Here is a 16,968-nt window from a genome sequence, read left to right on the forward strand (position 1 = left end):
CATATTTACTGCTTCACAGAAGCACTGTTCATTATAAAGTACTCCTTAGCTTGAACATTATAGGCCAGTCCCCTTCTGCCACTCATTCTTTTTAAACACACCAGTGATTTTTCCAAAAAGGTAAATTCTCTCTCATGAGCCATTTTCAAGGAGCATCACACTTTTTCCCCTTGTTCCATTTGGTAAAAATTTATCTAAGGCTCAGCTCAAATGTCATCTTTTCCCATACTTTCCCACCTCTTCCTAATGCTCCCCTTTTGTTTGGAACATATTTTAAACCATTGCAGTTACAAAGCTGCATTATAGTTGGTGGCATGTGCATGCTTTCCAATGGATTTGAGAATTGTTAAGTAAGCATTCTCGTTCAACTTTGTGTGGCCAGTATGGGGCAAAGAGTAGTGATTTTATTTTTATGTTAAACCTGTTTAAAATGTATCATAAATTGAACTTCGTTTAATGAATTACTTTTTAACTTTCAGCTCCTACGTGTAGACTATGATTTGAATTCTAATGCACTTCCTGATTCATCGGACTACTCAAATCAAATAATAGCAACAAATTTTATGTTGGCTTTTGATATTTTCCTCTATCTGGCACTGATGATTTATTTTGAAAAAGTTTTGCCAAGTGAGTAGTGATACAATTAAAATCGAGCACCATTTCAACAATTTTATTTCCTAAAATGAATTTCCTGACACATGTCTGGTTTGTATGTTTTAAGGACTACTGTGTGCATCAAGGTCATTGACATGAGCAAGTTCGTTGCCACTGAACAAATTAGTTCTTTATTTCTCTCTTGCTATTTGACTGGTCAGAAGTAAAGGCTGAATTTTGCTTATAGAATTCCTAACTTTTGTTTGAACTTCACTCTCCTCTAAGTGTATGGCTTGTGTCTTTTTGAAGAGATGCTTAGAAAGCTATTTCCTAAGTGGGTCTGGCTTGACACACATGGAAATTTATTGTTGCTTTGTCCATTTTGCCCAGCATTTCTGAGCCCTGGCTGTACATCAGAATCACCTGGGGAACTTTAAAAAACTTCCAATCCCAGCTCAACTCCAAAAGATTCTGGTTCATTTAATTAGCAGTGGGACCAGGACATCTATAGTTTTAAAAGTCTCTGTGTGGTTTCACAATAGGAAAGTCCATAGGTGATAAATTTTCATTTTTATCACCTTACAACATAAAAGAATATGAATTCCACAAAAGCAGGGATCAGTTTTGTTCACAGACGGACCCCAAGCACCTAAGTGCCTGGTGCATGCTAAGGACTCAGGAAATACTTGTGGCTGAAATGCTGGTTTATTTTTTCTCTCTCCTTTTATAATCAAAGGCAGAGTCTGTGTCTTTTACTTCTGCATTTCCTATTCAAAACAGAGCACCAAGGACCTTTATAATACCAAATAATCCAGAAACCCCACTTCTGGTATATATTCAAAGGAAATAAAATCACTATCTCAAAGACATATCTGTATTCCCATGTTTATTGCAGTGTTATTCACAGCAGCCAAGACACAGAAACAACCTAAGTGTTCCTCAGTGGGTGAATAGGTAAAGAAAATGTGTCATCTATCTATCTGTCTATCTATCTATCCATCTATCTATCTATGTATCTATCTATCTATCTATCTTCTATCTGTCAGTCTATCTACCTACCTATAATAGAATATTATTCAGCCTTAAAAAGGAGGAAATTCTGTCATTTGCAACAACATGGATGAACCTAAAGGACAGTCCAGTAAGTGGAATAAGCCAGACATAGACAAACATGGCACCTCAGTTATACATGGAATCTAAAAAAGTCAAACTTACAGTAACAGAGAGTCAAATGGTGATTACCAGGGATTGGGGGTAGGGATGGGTAGAGAAATAAGAGATGTTGGTCAAAGTTCGCAAATATTATAAAATGAAGATCTGAAGATCTAATGTACAACATGATAACTATAGTTAATATACTATATTCTTGAAATTGGCTAAGATAGACCTCAAATGTTCTTACACACACACACACACACACACACAGAGAAATGGAAACTATGTGAGGTGATGGATATGTCAGTTAGCTTGTGGGTGGTAATTATTTCACAAAACATCACATCGTATACCTTAAATATATATATGCAATTTTTTATCAATCATAGTTCAATAAAGCTGAAAAAATTATGAAACTCACTAATGAAACAAACACAGTGAGCAGGTCAAAAAGTCATCACTGACTAAACACTTGTAGGAATTGAAGAAGGGGAAAGAGTGAGAGCGAAGATGCACAGCAAGGTCTGGAAGCAGTGACTGGATCGTGTCGTCTTTTTTAGACAATCCCTTAGGAACAGTAACTACCTCTGCCTTTGAGAAGAGTCCAGGAAAATAGATGCCAGGACCTACAATTCTGGGCTCATACATTTATTACACCATTGGAATTATTTGTATCATCCATTCATTAAGCCTGTACTTAATTAAGCCTGAATTTGAATGAGGTGACTTCATTAAAAAGTTCTTTTAAAGATAAGAAGCATGAGTGATAGAAGGGAAAATTAACTATATAAAATAAGATCATGATCATGTATGATCATGATCATGATCACAAGTGATCATACATTTTGAGCATTCATGACAGAATGTATCCAATTACAGCTTTTATTTGCTAGGCTTCCTAATCAAGGGGAAAAGATAGATACTAACTAATAATATACCATATGCCAGGTATTGAGAGAATGTTCAGTATATATTTATTGCATGAATCAATGACTGAACATATAAAAAGTAAACAGAAGTTTAAAACCTATTAATCTTTACAGTGGAGGTCAGTTATAGAATATTAGAGAAATGTAATTCTTCCATTTCATAATGTCTCTTAACATGTAGGAAAGCAGAAGTGATAGTTAAGTGCAAACATACTACGGAAAAGGTTCATGAGCTATATGTTCTAAAAGCAGATCACCAATTTGCTTCAGAAGAAATTTATCATTTAGATATGAGATAAAGCATAAATGCAAATTAGCTTTTTAAAATTCTTCTCTGTGTTAAATTTCAATAAATCCTTTCGTCCCATTCTCTCCCTTTCTTACAGTATGTTACTTATTTTTGTTAAAATCTCTTTTATTTTCTCTCAGAATATTGGTTTTATGTATCCAATAGCCACTTCTCAGTTTCTTCTTCCTTTGCCAGTTTAGTAATACCTGGACTCCTAGACAGACTTCAGCATGCCCCGCATATCTTGCACTTATATCACAATATCTGGCTTTCTTGAGGTTAAGAAGGGTCTTAACATTTATTTAAGCTCCTGTGGAATGTTTTAAAGTCACAGCTTCAGTTTCTTTCTTTGGGAACAATTATCATCATAGAGAGACATCTTAATAATTTGTTTTCCTTATGAGGCTACGCATATCAAAACGTGTATTTCCTTGCATCAACCATGTGTTCAGGTTTACTGGCAGAAGTTTGCATTGCTATGCTTCACTGAGGTGACTCTCTCCCCTAAAATGGCAATTGACCCAGTATTTGTTTCCTGGCGATATAGATGAACATGGACATCAACATTCACCCTTGTTTTTCCTGAAGTCCTCATTTTGGTCACGACAACATAATGCTGGTCATGTGGCCCTTGAAGATGCAATGTATTCTGATCCTTCATCTATTGACTCTTTTGAACCAGTGTCTCCAGAATTCCATGGGAAAGAAGCTATCAGGTAACAACAAGGTTGCAAGTGGAAATCAGGCCAAAGGCTGAAGAGCTACTAGTTTGCACCTGAAACAAGCAAAGCTCTCTTTAATGCCCTGTAGATGGCTCGCACATAACCTCATCCATACTAGTCCATCACTTCCCAGGTCAAGTTTAAAGAAATACTCCTTTACCCTGGGTTGTGTTATGTTGTTGACACTTGCATTAAATACAAACTGAGATTTCACCCACAAAGATACTTCGACAAAACCCTTGTCTAGATTCTCAGTCTTTTATCTGTTGTCTTCTCCAACCTTAGTCTTGGTCTCACTCATTTCTTGCCTGGATTCATTTATTCATACCCTTCTTCCACCTCATTTATCATACTTCCTATTTTTTCTCTCAATTTTTTAATTTCTCTTTTCTCTTCTATTTATTGCCCTTTCAAGAAGATGGAGAAGAGTAGGGAAGAAGAAGGAAAAAAGGTCCCAGAGATAGTCACAAAGTGAATTGAGGGAGTTGTGCCTTTTAGAATATGTTTTGTTTGACTCTGGTAATTTTATTTCCTCATTAAAAAAGAAGAAGAAATTTCTCAACATCCCTGACTATTCAAATCTTATTTATCCATCAGTGGCCAGCATATGTCAGTCAGTCCTCTGTGAACTGTCTCAGATTACCCCAGCTTACTGAGCCTCTAGAACTATTTCATATTTTTTTGTTTTAATCTGTTCCATATATATCTTTCATGCTTATATTCATCCTGTGACCAAAGGTAGGTTTGACCTCCAGCAGATCAGCTTGAAGTAAACCAATGGCTTTATATGGTTATAAGTTTTTCTGTCTATTTAGCTCCACCTCTAACTATAAATACTATAGAATGATGGTAAAATGGGATTAAAACAGAAGTGAGAAAATCTGAACAGTTCATATGAATGGAAACTGAATTGTCTGATGAATAGATGATAAAATAAGAAATATACATTTGATTCAGTTTATGGATTATATATTTACCCGATAAAACAAAATAGATAAAATGCCTAGGATTCCAGAGCTATAATAACACCTAACATGTTAATTCCATTCTTTCCTATTAACATAATCGTCATTGAATATTTACCAAGAACCAAGCACTATACATGCAAGATGAAATATTTCACTCACCCTTCAACATAACCCTGAAGCACTCCAAATTTTCCGGTTGCAAAAGTTGAAATTTACCTAGAATACATACACTGGTTAAGGTAACAGAGCTACTAAATTGTATAGATGAGATGAGCTCAGTTAGGTAGAACTGTAAAACCTATGCTCTTGTATTACGACCTTAGCCTCTCTCCCTTACCCACCCCAACCTTGACTCAGTATAACCAAAGATATCCCCAACCCGAGTCAGTAGTTCACAATGAGTCCTTCGGTATCCGATGCCCATGGTCTATATCTCTTGGTCTAGCTTTCTGGTTCTCAATAATAGTGTCAGGTTACATCTCAGTCATTGGAATCATAAGATTTGGTGATGGGTTCCAAGCATAGGTAAATTTTAAAACCTTTGCAGGTGAAGCTAATGTGCAGCCAAGGCCAGGAAGAAGTCCTCTCTCTGGTTCTCTCACACGAGCATGACTGCCCAAGAGTAAAATCCCAGGTCTTCCTATACCATGAAGAGAAGGTCCATCCAAACCTAGAATTACATCCAAACCTAGAGGTACAAACTGAAGAACATGGTCATAACTCGAAGTCTCTTTTCTTTATTTTAGAATCAGAAATGTTACAAAAGAATATAAAGGAAAACCTGATAAAATAAAAGCCTTAAAAGGTAAAAGATATATATTTAGTTATTATATTGATCTTAATTTTCTGATTGATTGATTGATTGATTGATTTTGCTCACAGTGAGAAATTACTGGTGGTATTTCAGATTTGAAATTAGTTATTTAGCCATATGATAAAATTTCCTTTCTAACACATTATTCCTACCACACAAAAGTTAGAAAACTTGGAGTATGTTTTAGTTATATATATATATAGCTAAATACATATATGAAGGATATACTGTGTAATACTGAGGCTGTAATACTAAGGCTGTTCTAGGTTGTTTTCTACAAACTCAAATTTTTCTTCTGTAATTCCAGAGCTACTATTGATATTGCTATTTTTACTTTGTGCAAAACAAGTCATACATCAAAGGATTTTTATCCACATAACAATTTACTGAATTATTAATCTATCCTTTAAGTCCATAAATATTAACATCCACCTACCATAAACCAGGCAATGTCAGTGAGCCTAGAAGTATGAGACATGTTTCCTGGCTTTAAAACAAGTAATTTCAAAATTTCAAAACAGGATCAACATCCCAATTTGTTAAAGGGTATATTTTTAATTTTGAGTGTAATAACCTAGTACATTCGTATTTAGAAAATGTAGCCATTCAAGGGAACAAAAAAAAAAAGCAAACAAATTGACCTCCACAATCAACTTGTAATTTTAATTGTCTTCTTTCTCTACCTACCTCTTTTCCTTCTTTCCTTTCTCCCATCCTTCTTTCTTTTACTTTTTCCTTCCTAGATCTGACATTTGACATATATGAAGGCCAAATCACTGCAATACTTGGTCACAGTGGAGCTGGAAAATCGACACTGTTAAACATCCTTAGTGGGTTATCAGTTCCCACCAAAGGTAAGAGGTTTTTCTCCAAAGTCATGTTGACAAATAAATCATCTGTTAACATAAAGTTCTTTTGATCTTTAATCACAAACACAGATTACCAGGGAAAAATGAAAGTTAACTGATGCAGTACTATGCTATAATGGTATGCAGTTTTTAGCATTAGTTACCATTGTATCTGTTAGCTTATGTAGCAAGACAAGCATCCCTGAAACAAATGGCCTAAAATAAAAGTATTTGCTTATTTCTCATGATTCTGTGGGTTGCCTGTCAGTTTTTCTGTCTGGACTAAGGTGGCTAGGGCTGGACACGTTAGCATAGCCCCACTCATGTACGTGGTGCTCTAGTTAGGACCAGAGCACCTCCCTCCCTACGTGGCATTTCATCCTCCAGGAAGCTGGTTAGGGATTCTTCACCCAATGATTGATGTCCCTTATCTCAGAAGCAAAAAGACGGTAATCCCAGGATAGAGGCACCTCTGCTTATATTACATTTACTAAAATTTTATTTATTATAGAGCCACATCTAACTGTGAGGGGTGGATAAATAGTCTGTATCTTAATGCAAAAAGCTGCAGAAGGGACCTGTCTCCCCACTATACACCGTACAACTAAATGGAAGTTTATAAAATATAGCCTGAATTGTATTGTCTAAACCTTGAAGATAAAAATTGTATGTCTAGAATGTAATTAATAACTATATAGTGAATTTTCATTTAGAAAAATCTTAAATGTAACCTGATATTCACTTTTAATCTTTGTTATAGGTTTAGTCACAATGTATAACAATAAACTTTCAGAAGTGGCTGACCTAGAAAAGATCAGTGAGCTCACTGGAATTTGTCCGCAGTTCAATGTGCAATTTGACTTCCTTACTGTGACAGAAAACCTCAGACTCTTTGCTAAAATAAAAGGAATTCAGCCACAGGGAGTGGAAGAAGAGGTACATAAATATGTTAGAACTAACAAATTGGTCAAAATGAAATCGTTAACTCTATTTCCACTGAATTTTTATGCTGTTATTAAACTATCTTTAAGCAAAATCATTGCATGAAATTTGGACAAAGAAATATAATTAGATAACATCTACCATTTACATATAACTTATAGTATGCTAAGCATTATTCTTAACTTTAAATATAATAATTCAGTTGATACAACAACTCTATGCGATAAATACTATTATTATTCCCATTTTACATGTGTGGAAACTGAGGTTCAAGAGAACAGGTAACTTGACCAGGACTATGCAGCTAGTTAATGTGGAATGGTATTCAAACCTAGCCAGTCTGGATCAGTATCCATGCTTTTAACTGCTACACTTTATATTCTTGTATTTACAAATTTTAAAAATAAAGAAAAAAGAAATTTTTGGTTGGTGACACAAATGTTGTTATTTGGTTAGGTACAAAGAGTTTTGATGGAACTGGAAATGAAAAATATTCAGAATGTCCTTGCTCAAAACTTAAGTGGCGGACAGAAAAGGAAACTCACCATTGGGATTACCATTTTAGGAGACCCCCAGGTAAGTCAGAGGAAATTTAGTGATGAATTCCAATTTTTAAAATGAAACTTTTGGGTTTGGGTACTAGTCCAACCCTTTTATTTGTAGAAGACATCTGTGATAAAATTTATGATGGGACATTAAATATAAAAACAAAATCCTAAACACAATGCCCTTTAAAATAGAAACAGTATGATTTCAACATGTTTTCTGGGAGAACTATATACCTTATTGGAACACCTGTTTATATACACCTCTCTTCTACAGGTTTTGCTCTTAGATGAACCAACTGCTGGATTGGATCCCTTTTCAAGGCATCAAGTGTGGAATTTGCTGAAGGAGCGGAAAATGGACCACGTGATCCTCTTCAGTACTCAGTTCATGGATGAGGCTGACATCCTGGCTGGTAATTGCTGATTTCCCTTAAGTATCAGGATGAAGACTTTATGAGGTTTGAAAAACATGGATGATTGCTGAGCAGTTGTATTTTGTTGGCTGGTTATCTAGTTATGTCTGGCCATTTGAAAAGATGGTAATGACATAAACTGGGCCCAAGACTCTTACTTCCAACCACTTCCGTGTATCTCTTAGAATTTTGAATCATTTGATTATACAGGGGCATGATCTGCCAGGAAACCCACTTCTTTTGAAGTTAGAGTCTATATTCAAAGGCATTAATCCTTTTACTCAAAATTGAAGTAAATCAACTTGACATATTAAAATAATTTTGATGTTCGTTCCATTAATATGTATGATGTGATGATGCTCTATATTCTATGTTAGAAGTTATGCACATAACTTCTCTGACTGGTTGGAAGGAAAAACTGCCAAAAGTATATAAATAAGATTAAAATATATCTACTTCAATGAGTCTTTATGAAGCCTGCATTTGAAAATATATAAGTTCCTGAATTATAGCTGGGTCACATAGACAATGACTTGTCTTTTCTTGGGAAAGAACGGGCACCTTTTCAACAAACTTTCTGCTCTGCTTCTTCCCTTTCAGACAGGAAAGTGTTTCTCTCCAAAGGGAAGCTGAAGTGTGCAGGCTCGTCCCTGTTTCTAAAGAAGAAATGGGGGATTGGATATCACTTAAGGTACAGCTGTGTGAGAAGGCTGAAGAATGAGAAATGGGTAAAACAAGGCATGATGCTTGAAGCAACACATTACAACACACAAGGAAACCTTTTATTATTCTATACAGGTGTTTGTATATACATGTACACATTTACACCAATGCATACATGGAGATATATATCCAGACATAGATACACAGAGATAGAGAGATACAGATACATGGAGTTAGTGTGTGGATATGAGAGCTATTGATTGGTAGATTTTAGAGATCAAGAATAAAAGATAACCTAAGAAAAAAGCTTAGATGAATGTGATAGAAAATATGTCCTCCAAACATTATTTGCTAAGGAAGATATGTGTTGAGGGAACTTCTTCAACTGATACTGTATTTTACAGCCTCGTCATCTGTCAATCAGGATTTTAACATAATCTCTCAAGTAGGCTCCTTATTCTTCTCCTTCTCCTAGTTCCTCCTCTTCTTTCTTGCTTTCTCTCCTTTCCATCGTACTTATTTTATTTTTATCATTATTTTTAAAAGTAGCATGTTCTAGCTATTATTGATTAATTGATTCAGAGATAATATACTTAAATCTTTCACTTTATGAGGTAAGAACTGTTGTTACTTTTACGCTATAGGTGAAACTATAGGTTCCCTAGGTGAATAAGTGCAAGAATCAGGAATGGAACCTGCATGGTTTTAATTTCAAGCTTACTATCCAAATACATATTTTAAATTACTTTTTAATTTATACATGAATTGGTCAGTCAGTCTAAAACACAGCTCTGATTTATACCATCTACACTTTGAAAACTGAAACAAACCAAACATATGACAACTACAAGACAAAGCAAACAAAAATCTCCAGTGGTTCAATTCTACCGACCAGGGTCCAAACTACATAACCAAATGCTGTTGATGTGGCCCATTATCCTGACTCTAAATCCTTTGCTCTTGCTCAATTCCATACCCTCTCGTTAAAATGAAATGGTCATTATTCCTTGCACATGCCATATCATGGCCTACATTTCTCACTGTTGGAAATTATTTCCCATTTTCTTGGGCCTATTTCAACCTATTCAAGTCCTAAAGAGTTATTTCATTGCCACCTCATGTAGCCTTTATTAATCTTACATCTCTGTGCATTGTCCCGATATTTTCATTTCTTAAGGCACTGTATTTTAATCTCCTCTGGGAAATTAAATAAACTCTCTGAAACTCAGTTTTCTCACTTATAAGTGGGAGTAATAATCCTTAGTTGCAAATAAAGGTTGTAGAAAAATAAATGAGATGGTGACCAGCACACTGCATGGCAACATAACGTGTTCTCAAACTAAAAAATGCTGGCTGGGATCTCTGACCAAGTCATGAGTCTCCTGGACAATAATTTGTATAATTGCCTTATTTCTTCTTCTAAATTTGGATCAGCAAACTATGGCCCATGAGCCAAATCCAGACTACTTCCTGTTTTTGTGAATGAAGTTTAGAGCACAGCCATGCCTTCTTGTTTAGATACTGGGCAGGGCTGCTTCCAGGTTAACCAGGGCAGTGATGAGTAGTTGCAATAGAGATCCACTGGCCTGCAAAGTCTAAAATACCTACTACCTAGCTATTTAGAGAAAAAGTTTGCTGACCCCCTCTTCTGAGCTATAAACTCATACTGTTCATGTAGTCCTCTCTAGTGCCCAGCACAAGTTCTTCTAAACAGCCAGGAAATATTTCGTGAATTGACAACATCATCATGGAGAACAACTGTAATATTTTTTGTTTCATTCCATCAATGGATTTCACTGCTTCTACAAATGGCCATTGTTCTTATATGTTTATAATAGCTTATGAGTAAATAGAATAATTTTGACTAAAGCATTTGATCAAATAAAATAGCTACAATTTTGAAAGTCTTAAGTGCAAACATCACTAATATCCACTTCTTAGAACAACCCTAGATGTTAGCTATCATTATTTCTTTTTACTAATGAGGAAACTGTTCAAATAGGTTAAATAACACATTTCAAATTGCAAAACCAAGTTTCAAAGTTGTTACTGCCTTTATTTCATCTACTGTATACTTTATAACTTTGATTAATTTTTTTTTGTTTTTCTACATTGGTATTTTTCTTTAATTCTCACTGGAAGATATGTTTGTTGATTTTTTTTAAGATTTTATTTATTTATTTTTAGAGAGGGAAGGGAGGGAGAAATAAAAAGGGAGAGAGAAACATCAATGTGCGGTTGCTGGGGGCTGTGGCCTGCAACCCAGGCATGTGCCCAGGAATTGAACCTGCAATGCTTTGGTTCGCAGCCCGCGCTCAATCCACTGAGCTACACCAGCCAGGGCTTTGTTTGTTGATTTTTTAGAGAGAGAGGAAGGAGGAGAGAGAGAAAAACATTCATGTGAGATAGAAAGATCGATTGTTTACCTCCTGTATACACCCCAACTAGGGATCAAACTCACAACCTAGGTACATGCCCTGACTGGGAATCAAACCTGCAACCTTACCGTAGTTGGGATGATGCTCCAACAAACTGAACCAGCTGGCCAGGGTTTTACCCTGGTGTTTTTAAATGGGTAGACTGACTTTTTCAATGACGCTTGGTTCTTAATCAAAGCTCTAAAGTTAGCACTAAAGCGAAAAATTAGTTATCCCACCAACCCAAGCCCACATTTACCCATATTTTTTTTCTGCCTATAACCCTGTTCCCTTTATAACACTTAGTCACTGTTGGTAATTATTTTACTTATCCACTGGTTTACTTCTTTTCTTTCTGTCACTCCCATTAGAAATTAAACTCTACAAGAGCAGGATAATGAGAACAATGCTGTTTTATTCACCATTGTACCCTCAGCTTTTAGGATCTTTTCTCTCACATGCTAAGAACTTCACAGATTTGCACTGGATAATCAAATTGAACTGAACCTGTTTTGTGCCTAGCCCTACCTATCAAAAGCCCCTTGTTCTTGCCCAGTCCAACAATCCTGTTTAGCCAACTTAAACTCCCTTTGAAAAATCCTGAACATTTTCCATCTTGTAGTGTGCTGACTTGGCTGTGTTGTGTCCCTGGTATCTCAGTAACTATTCTGCCCTGAATGACCTCAGTCAATATTGACCTACTCTGAGTGTCATTTCTGAATAACCTGACCCATAATTCTTTGATTTCCCCCATCACATGTATATAATCTGATTGTTTCATCTTCATTTTTCTTGTTTGGATGACCTACTTCTTGCATTAGATTTTATTTGAGTTTTCTTTGTCTCATAGAAACTAATAATTTTCTTCATGTGAGTGAAGATGATGTCAAGTAACATATATATTTTTTTAACCTAAGTTTGCAGTTGAATGAAATGTGTGTTCAAGAAAAAATAACATCCCTTGTTATCCAGCACATACCTGATGCCAAATTATCAGCAGCAAGTGAAGGAAAACTTGTCTATACATTGCCCTTGGAAAGAACAAATAAATTTCCAGGTAATGTACATGAGCATCATGAAATGAAATATATAATATTATTCATAATAATATCAGTGATAATTATTATAACTAACATTTACTGAAGATTTACAGTGTGTTCAGTTTTTTAAAACATGATGTACAATAACTAGATTATTTTACCTACTACAGGAAATATTATATTCCAATGGTTGCATTAGGCCTGGGCATTTCAAGGTGCTTTTTCAGGTCTTCATTCCCTTTATACTGTACAGCAGAATATGCTAGCATTCATAATCATTCATAAACAAAAGTGGTTGAAAACTAATAATAGTTAGCACGGAGAGGAAGTTTGTGCAATTTTAGGGAAATGGAAGAGTGATGCATAATACTTAATTAGCAGTTAAATCTTACTTCTCCATGTTTCTGTATATGACACTAATCAAGACAAAGTTTTAAATAGATTTCACTGTGGGTGGTTGGCACACAATGTAATACACTGATGATGTATCATAGAACTGTGCACTTGAAACCTGTCTAATTTTATAAACCAATGTCACCCCAATAAATTTAACTTAAAAAAGCTTTCTAACATAGCCTTTTGCCCAGGGATAAGCTCATGGTTGAAGCCACAGGAGTTCTGTGATTACACCAGGATTTTAAATTAGACTTTTATTTAAACTTCATTTAATTAAAAATTAGAATTCAAGTTCATGCAGACAGGGACATTGGTTCTTGTTTTAAGAACCATGATGGATGCAAAATTATCATTGGTGAATGAACTAAAGAACAAATGGATACAGAGTTGCTAGAGAGAATGCTATTACAATTTCTTACTTTTCCAAGAAAATTCTGAGTCACTTCCTCATTCTCTGTCTATGAGATCCTGTGAATTTTTCTTCTATAGTCAAAAGCAGAAGTTTTTAAAAATTATTTATATCCCATGTACTTCCTTTGACAGATATTTTCTGAACTGAAGAAGACTCTACACAATCCAACTAATTCTCACAAAATTAGTTCTATCCCTTTGTTGGCTCCCTTTTGTATCTGCTCTCTGAAAAAGACTCTTCAATTAATTAGGCTTGGAGTTGAAAAATCTGAAGTTCCACTATTAATTAAATTTTAAAAGCAAGTCATAAAAAACCTAAAATGAAATTTTAATAGAAATATAAATAAATATGAATTAATGTTTGATCAAAAGAAGTTAATGTATGGGCTGTATGTAACACAATACCAGAAGAGTAATATAGATTTGAAAATGTTATCATAAAATGTTAGTTTTTAAAGTGTCTGACAAGTGTAATTTCATATATTTTTTATGCTTTTGAGTTTGAAAAGTTGTCCTCAGTTCACTTGTGATTTTTGTTGTTTTGATTTGCTACTGTGTATGTGATTTTAGAACTTTATGAGAATCTTGATCTCCATTCTGACCTGGGAATTGAGACTTATGGTGTTTCTATGACAACTTTGAATGAGGTGTTCCTGAAACTAGAAGGAGAATCAACTATTGACGAACCAGGTAACTGAAATGTATGAAAAGTATCATGTAAATATGTTCATAACATCGAGTGCAGTATATACTTCTAAAAGAGACCATTCCAAAGACATGATGTAAGACACTTTGTAAGTGTTGGGTTCCACAATTAAGGCCATTCTTAGACAAGAATTTATTAAGGTGAAATGCATCCCTGTCACATTTGTTACCTCCACTGCCAACTGCCTTCATATTAAAAATGGCCCATTTTCTTCTACCCAAGGCCCATAACTTTCATCATATCCCATTTTCCAGGGGCAATTTCAGATAAAACACTCTAAATCGCCCTCTCTGAGCACTTTCAATGTGTCATCACACTGCCTGCTGGTCTCCATGGTTTCTGATGAAAAGTCAGCCCTACATCTTATCAAGGATTTCTTTGTATGGTTACTTGTTTTTCTCCTCTGCTTTCAAGATTCTCTTTCTGTCTCTGACTTTGACAATTCAACAACGATGTCCTCAGTGGTAGACACCCTTGAATTTATCCTATGTGGTGTTTGTTAAGCTCCCTATATGTATAGATTAGTTTTTCATCACATTTGGAAGATTTTAGACACTATTTCTTGAAATATGCTTGCTGCCCATTTCTCTCTCCACTGTCCTTCTGGAACTCCCATCATTGTATGCGGTAGTGTATGTTAGTACGCTTGATAGTGTCTCATATTTCTTTGAAATTTCACTTTTCTCCATTCTTTTTCTTTCTGTTCCTTAGACTTAATAATCTCAATTCATCTTTTGTCATGTTTATTAATCATCTCTTCCACCAGATGAAATCTGTTGAGCTTTTATTTTTCAACATTTTTTTTAGTTATTATACTTTTCAAATACGAAATTTGTATTTGGTTATTTTCAATCATCTTTACATCTCTATTGGCATGCCCTATTTAGTGAAACACTATTGTCATACTTAAAGATTCACAAGTGTGTTGTTAAATCAGTATTTCATCTACTTTTGGTGAATATTTTTTTCTATTTAAAAACATTAATGCATACATACATATAAACACGTGTGTGTGTGTGTTTATACGAATGTATACCCTCTGGCAGGGCTGCTCAGTGTGGTCATTTTCAGTTTGATCAATTTGGTGACATTGTGCTGTGAATATACATAGTTATAGAACTTCAGTTGTAAGGCATGTTGTATAAATTATCAATTAGGTTTAATTGGATGATAATGTTATTTGAATATTCTATGTCCTTACTGATTTTTTTATTGCCTATATTTTCTATCATTTACAAGTGAGGGGTGGTAAAATCTCCAGCTATAATTCTAGATGTGTCTATTTTTGTCTTCTTCTCCCTTCAGTTAGGTGAATTTTTACTCCATGTACTTTCAATGTTATTAAGCACATATGCATTTAAGATTAGCATGTCTTCTTGATTAATTGCCTTCATTATCATTATGAAAGGTCCCTTTTAAACTCTAGTAATGGCAGTTATCCTGAAGCCCAGTCTGTCTAGTATTAATGCAACTGCTTTAATTTTAATGCAATTTGTGTTTGCCTCTTTAAACAATTTTTTCAACCCACTTGTACTTTCCATTTAAAATCAACTTCTTTGTGCATTTTACTTAAATCCAACATATCATCGAATTTTGCTTTTTATTACATTTACAATGTTTCTTATAATGGTTTGTTTAGTCCATTTATTTTTAATGTGGTTATTGCTCTAGTTTATTTTATAGTTAACCCCCAGTTTGCTTGTTTCTCCAGATGAATACCTAAGATAATTGTTTTCATTGACAAGTTTCCAAGCCACACCTAGGCACTATGATGATACTTATCTTATTTGCATCCTTATCTTAACCTCTTTAATGTATTATCTGTATCTAAATTATCTAAGACCTTTCTAATCCTTTTGTTCAAGAAATGAAGCTTTCCACTGTTTACCCAATTCGTGGCAACAGCCAATAATACCAAACAATGCCTACAGTTATGTGGAAGACATTACCTGTGATGTGTTTGGTAAAACAAATGCCTATAGTAAGCTCAATCTGAAATGGGGTTTTATACATTACTTATTTTGTGTTTTGTAGATATTGCCCCTTTGGGAGAAGTACAGGCAGAAGGAGCTGGAGACACAGAAAGACTTGTTGACATGGAACATGTTCTCTCTTCACTTAGTGAGATGAAAGATACAGTAGGTGGCATGGCTCTGTGGGGACAGCAAATCCTTGCAATCGCAAGGGTCCGCTTCTTAAAGCTAAAGCATGAAAGAAAAGCCCTTTTAACACTGTGAGTATCAGAGTGCCATAGATTTTGTTCAATCAATGCATTAAAAGAAATTAAGGTCTAAAAACAAGAGAAAACAAATGAAAATAAATTTCTGCATCTACAAAACTAGATAAAGAATAATAATCTAGTTCATGGTCCTTGTTTTTATCTACTAGCAGAGTAGCAGGCAGAATGTATAACATCTCAGGGCCAATTTTAGGGGGAAAGTTAAGGTAATGTAATATTGGCTCTCCTTTAGATTTTCCATGGCAGGTGAGGGACACATTGGAATATAGATCTTTTTTCCCAGTATTCATATGCCAATTGTCTAGTCATGCCACTGACTCTTCCTGGGAAGTCCTGACTCTCCCATTATATCCTACTTGCTTTAACCTAGATGTCATGGCTTCCCTCCAGCCCTCTTAAGTGCCGATAGCTCACTCTCCATACCTGCTGCCTGCATAATGGGCACAGTTTCTGCTCCTAAGAATGATAGCACTTCTCATTAGCACCTTGGTGTCCACAGAACTCTGGCTGTCCGTCAGTGCCTTGTCTATGAATACATTCATTAAGCATCAAAGAAATAGGAAACTTGGTACATCATAGAATCTCAATAAATCCTTGCTAAATAAATAAGTAATGAGAATTCACTGAGAATCTTTGACAAGGAGGTTAGCATAATTTAAGAAGAATCTTTACGATTAATCTGGCAACATTGCAGAAGTGTCTTGAGAGATGCCAGCCAATTAGCAAGAATTGACGCAAGATGTAATATTGTAAAATTAGAAATTAGGAATGGAGAAAGATTCCAAAATAAGATATAATGAAAGCGTAATAAAAATTTTCAACTTATATGGAGAACACAGGAAAATAAAGAGAAAAAAATAATTGAAAATTCAAG

The 16,968-nt window shown here is 35.0% G+C and overlaps 1 protein-coding gene across 4 annotated transcripts in view; it reads left to right on the forward strand.

Annotated features, from left to right (window-relative positions):
• LOC123816719 (ABC-type organic anion transporter ABCA8-like) overlaps positions 1-16,968 on the forward strand; it is a 65,825-nt gene that overhangs the window by 24,367 nt on the left and 24,490 nt on the right. For all 4 annotated transcript variants that reach the window (XM_045835873.1, XM_045835872.1, XM_045835871.1 and 1 more), the window contains 11 exons: positions 480-627; positions 3,515-3,683; positions 5,404-5,462; positions 6,215-6,325; positions 7,080-7,255; positions 7,718-7,837; positions 8,084-8,222; positions 8,823-8,913; positions 12,220-12,359; positions 13,720-13,839; positions 15,890-16,088. In XM_045835873.1, coding sequence (XP_045691829.1) covers positions 480-627; positions 3,515-3,683; positions 5,404-5,462; positions 6,215-6,325; positions 7,080-7,255; positions 7,718-7,837; positions 8,084-8,222; positions 8,823-8,913; positions 12,220-12,359; positions 13,720-13,839; positions 15,890-16,088 — 1,472 coding nt within the window. The remainder of the gene's footprint in view (positions 1-479; positions 628-3,514; positions 3,684-5,403; positions 5,463-6,214; positions 6,326-7,079; positions 7,256-7,717; positions 7,838-8,083; positions 8,223-8,822; positions 8,914-12,219; positions 12,360-13,719; positions 13,840-15,889; positions 16,089-16,968) is intronic.

This window comes from Phyllostomus hastatus, unplaced genomic scaffold (genome assembly GCF_019186645.2).
Source record: "Phyllostomus hastatus isolate PE091 unplaced genomic scaffold, TTU_PhHast_1.1 phas_contig_210, whole genome shotgun sequence".
Classification (NCBI taxonomy): domain Eukaryota; kingdom Metazoa; phylum Chordata; class Mammalia; order Chiroptera; family Phyllostomidae; genus Phyllostomus; species Phyllostomus hastatus.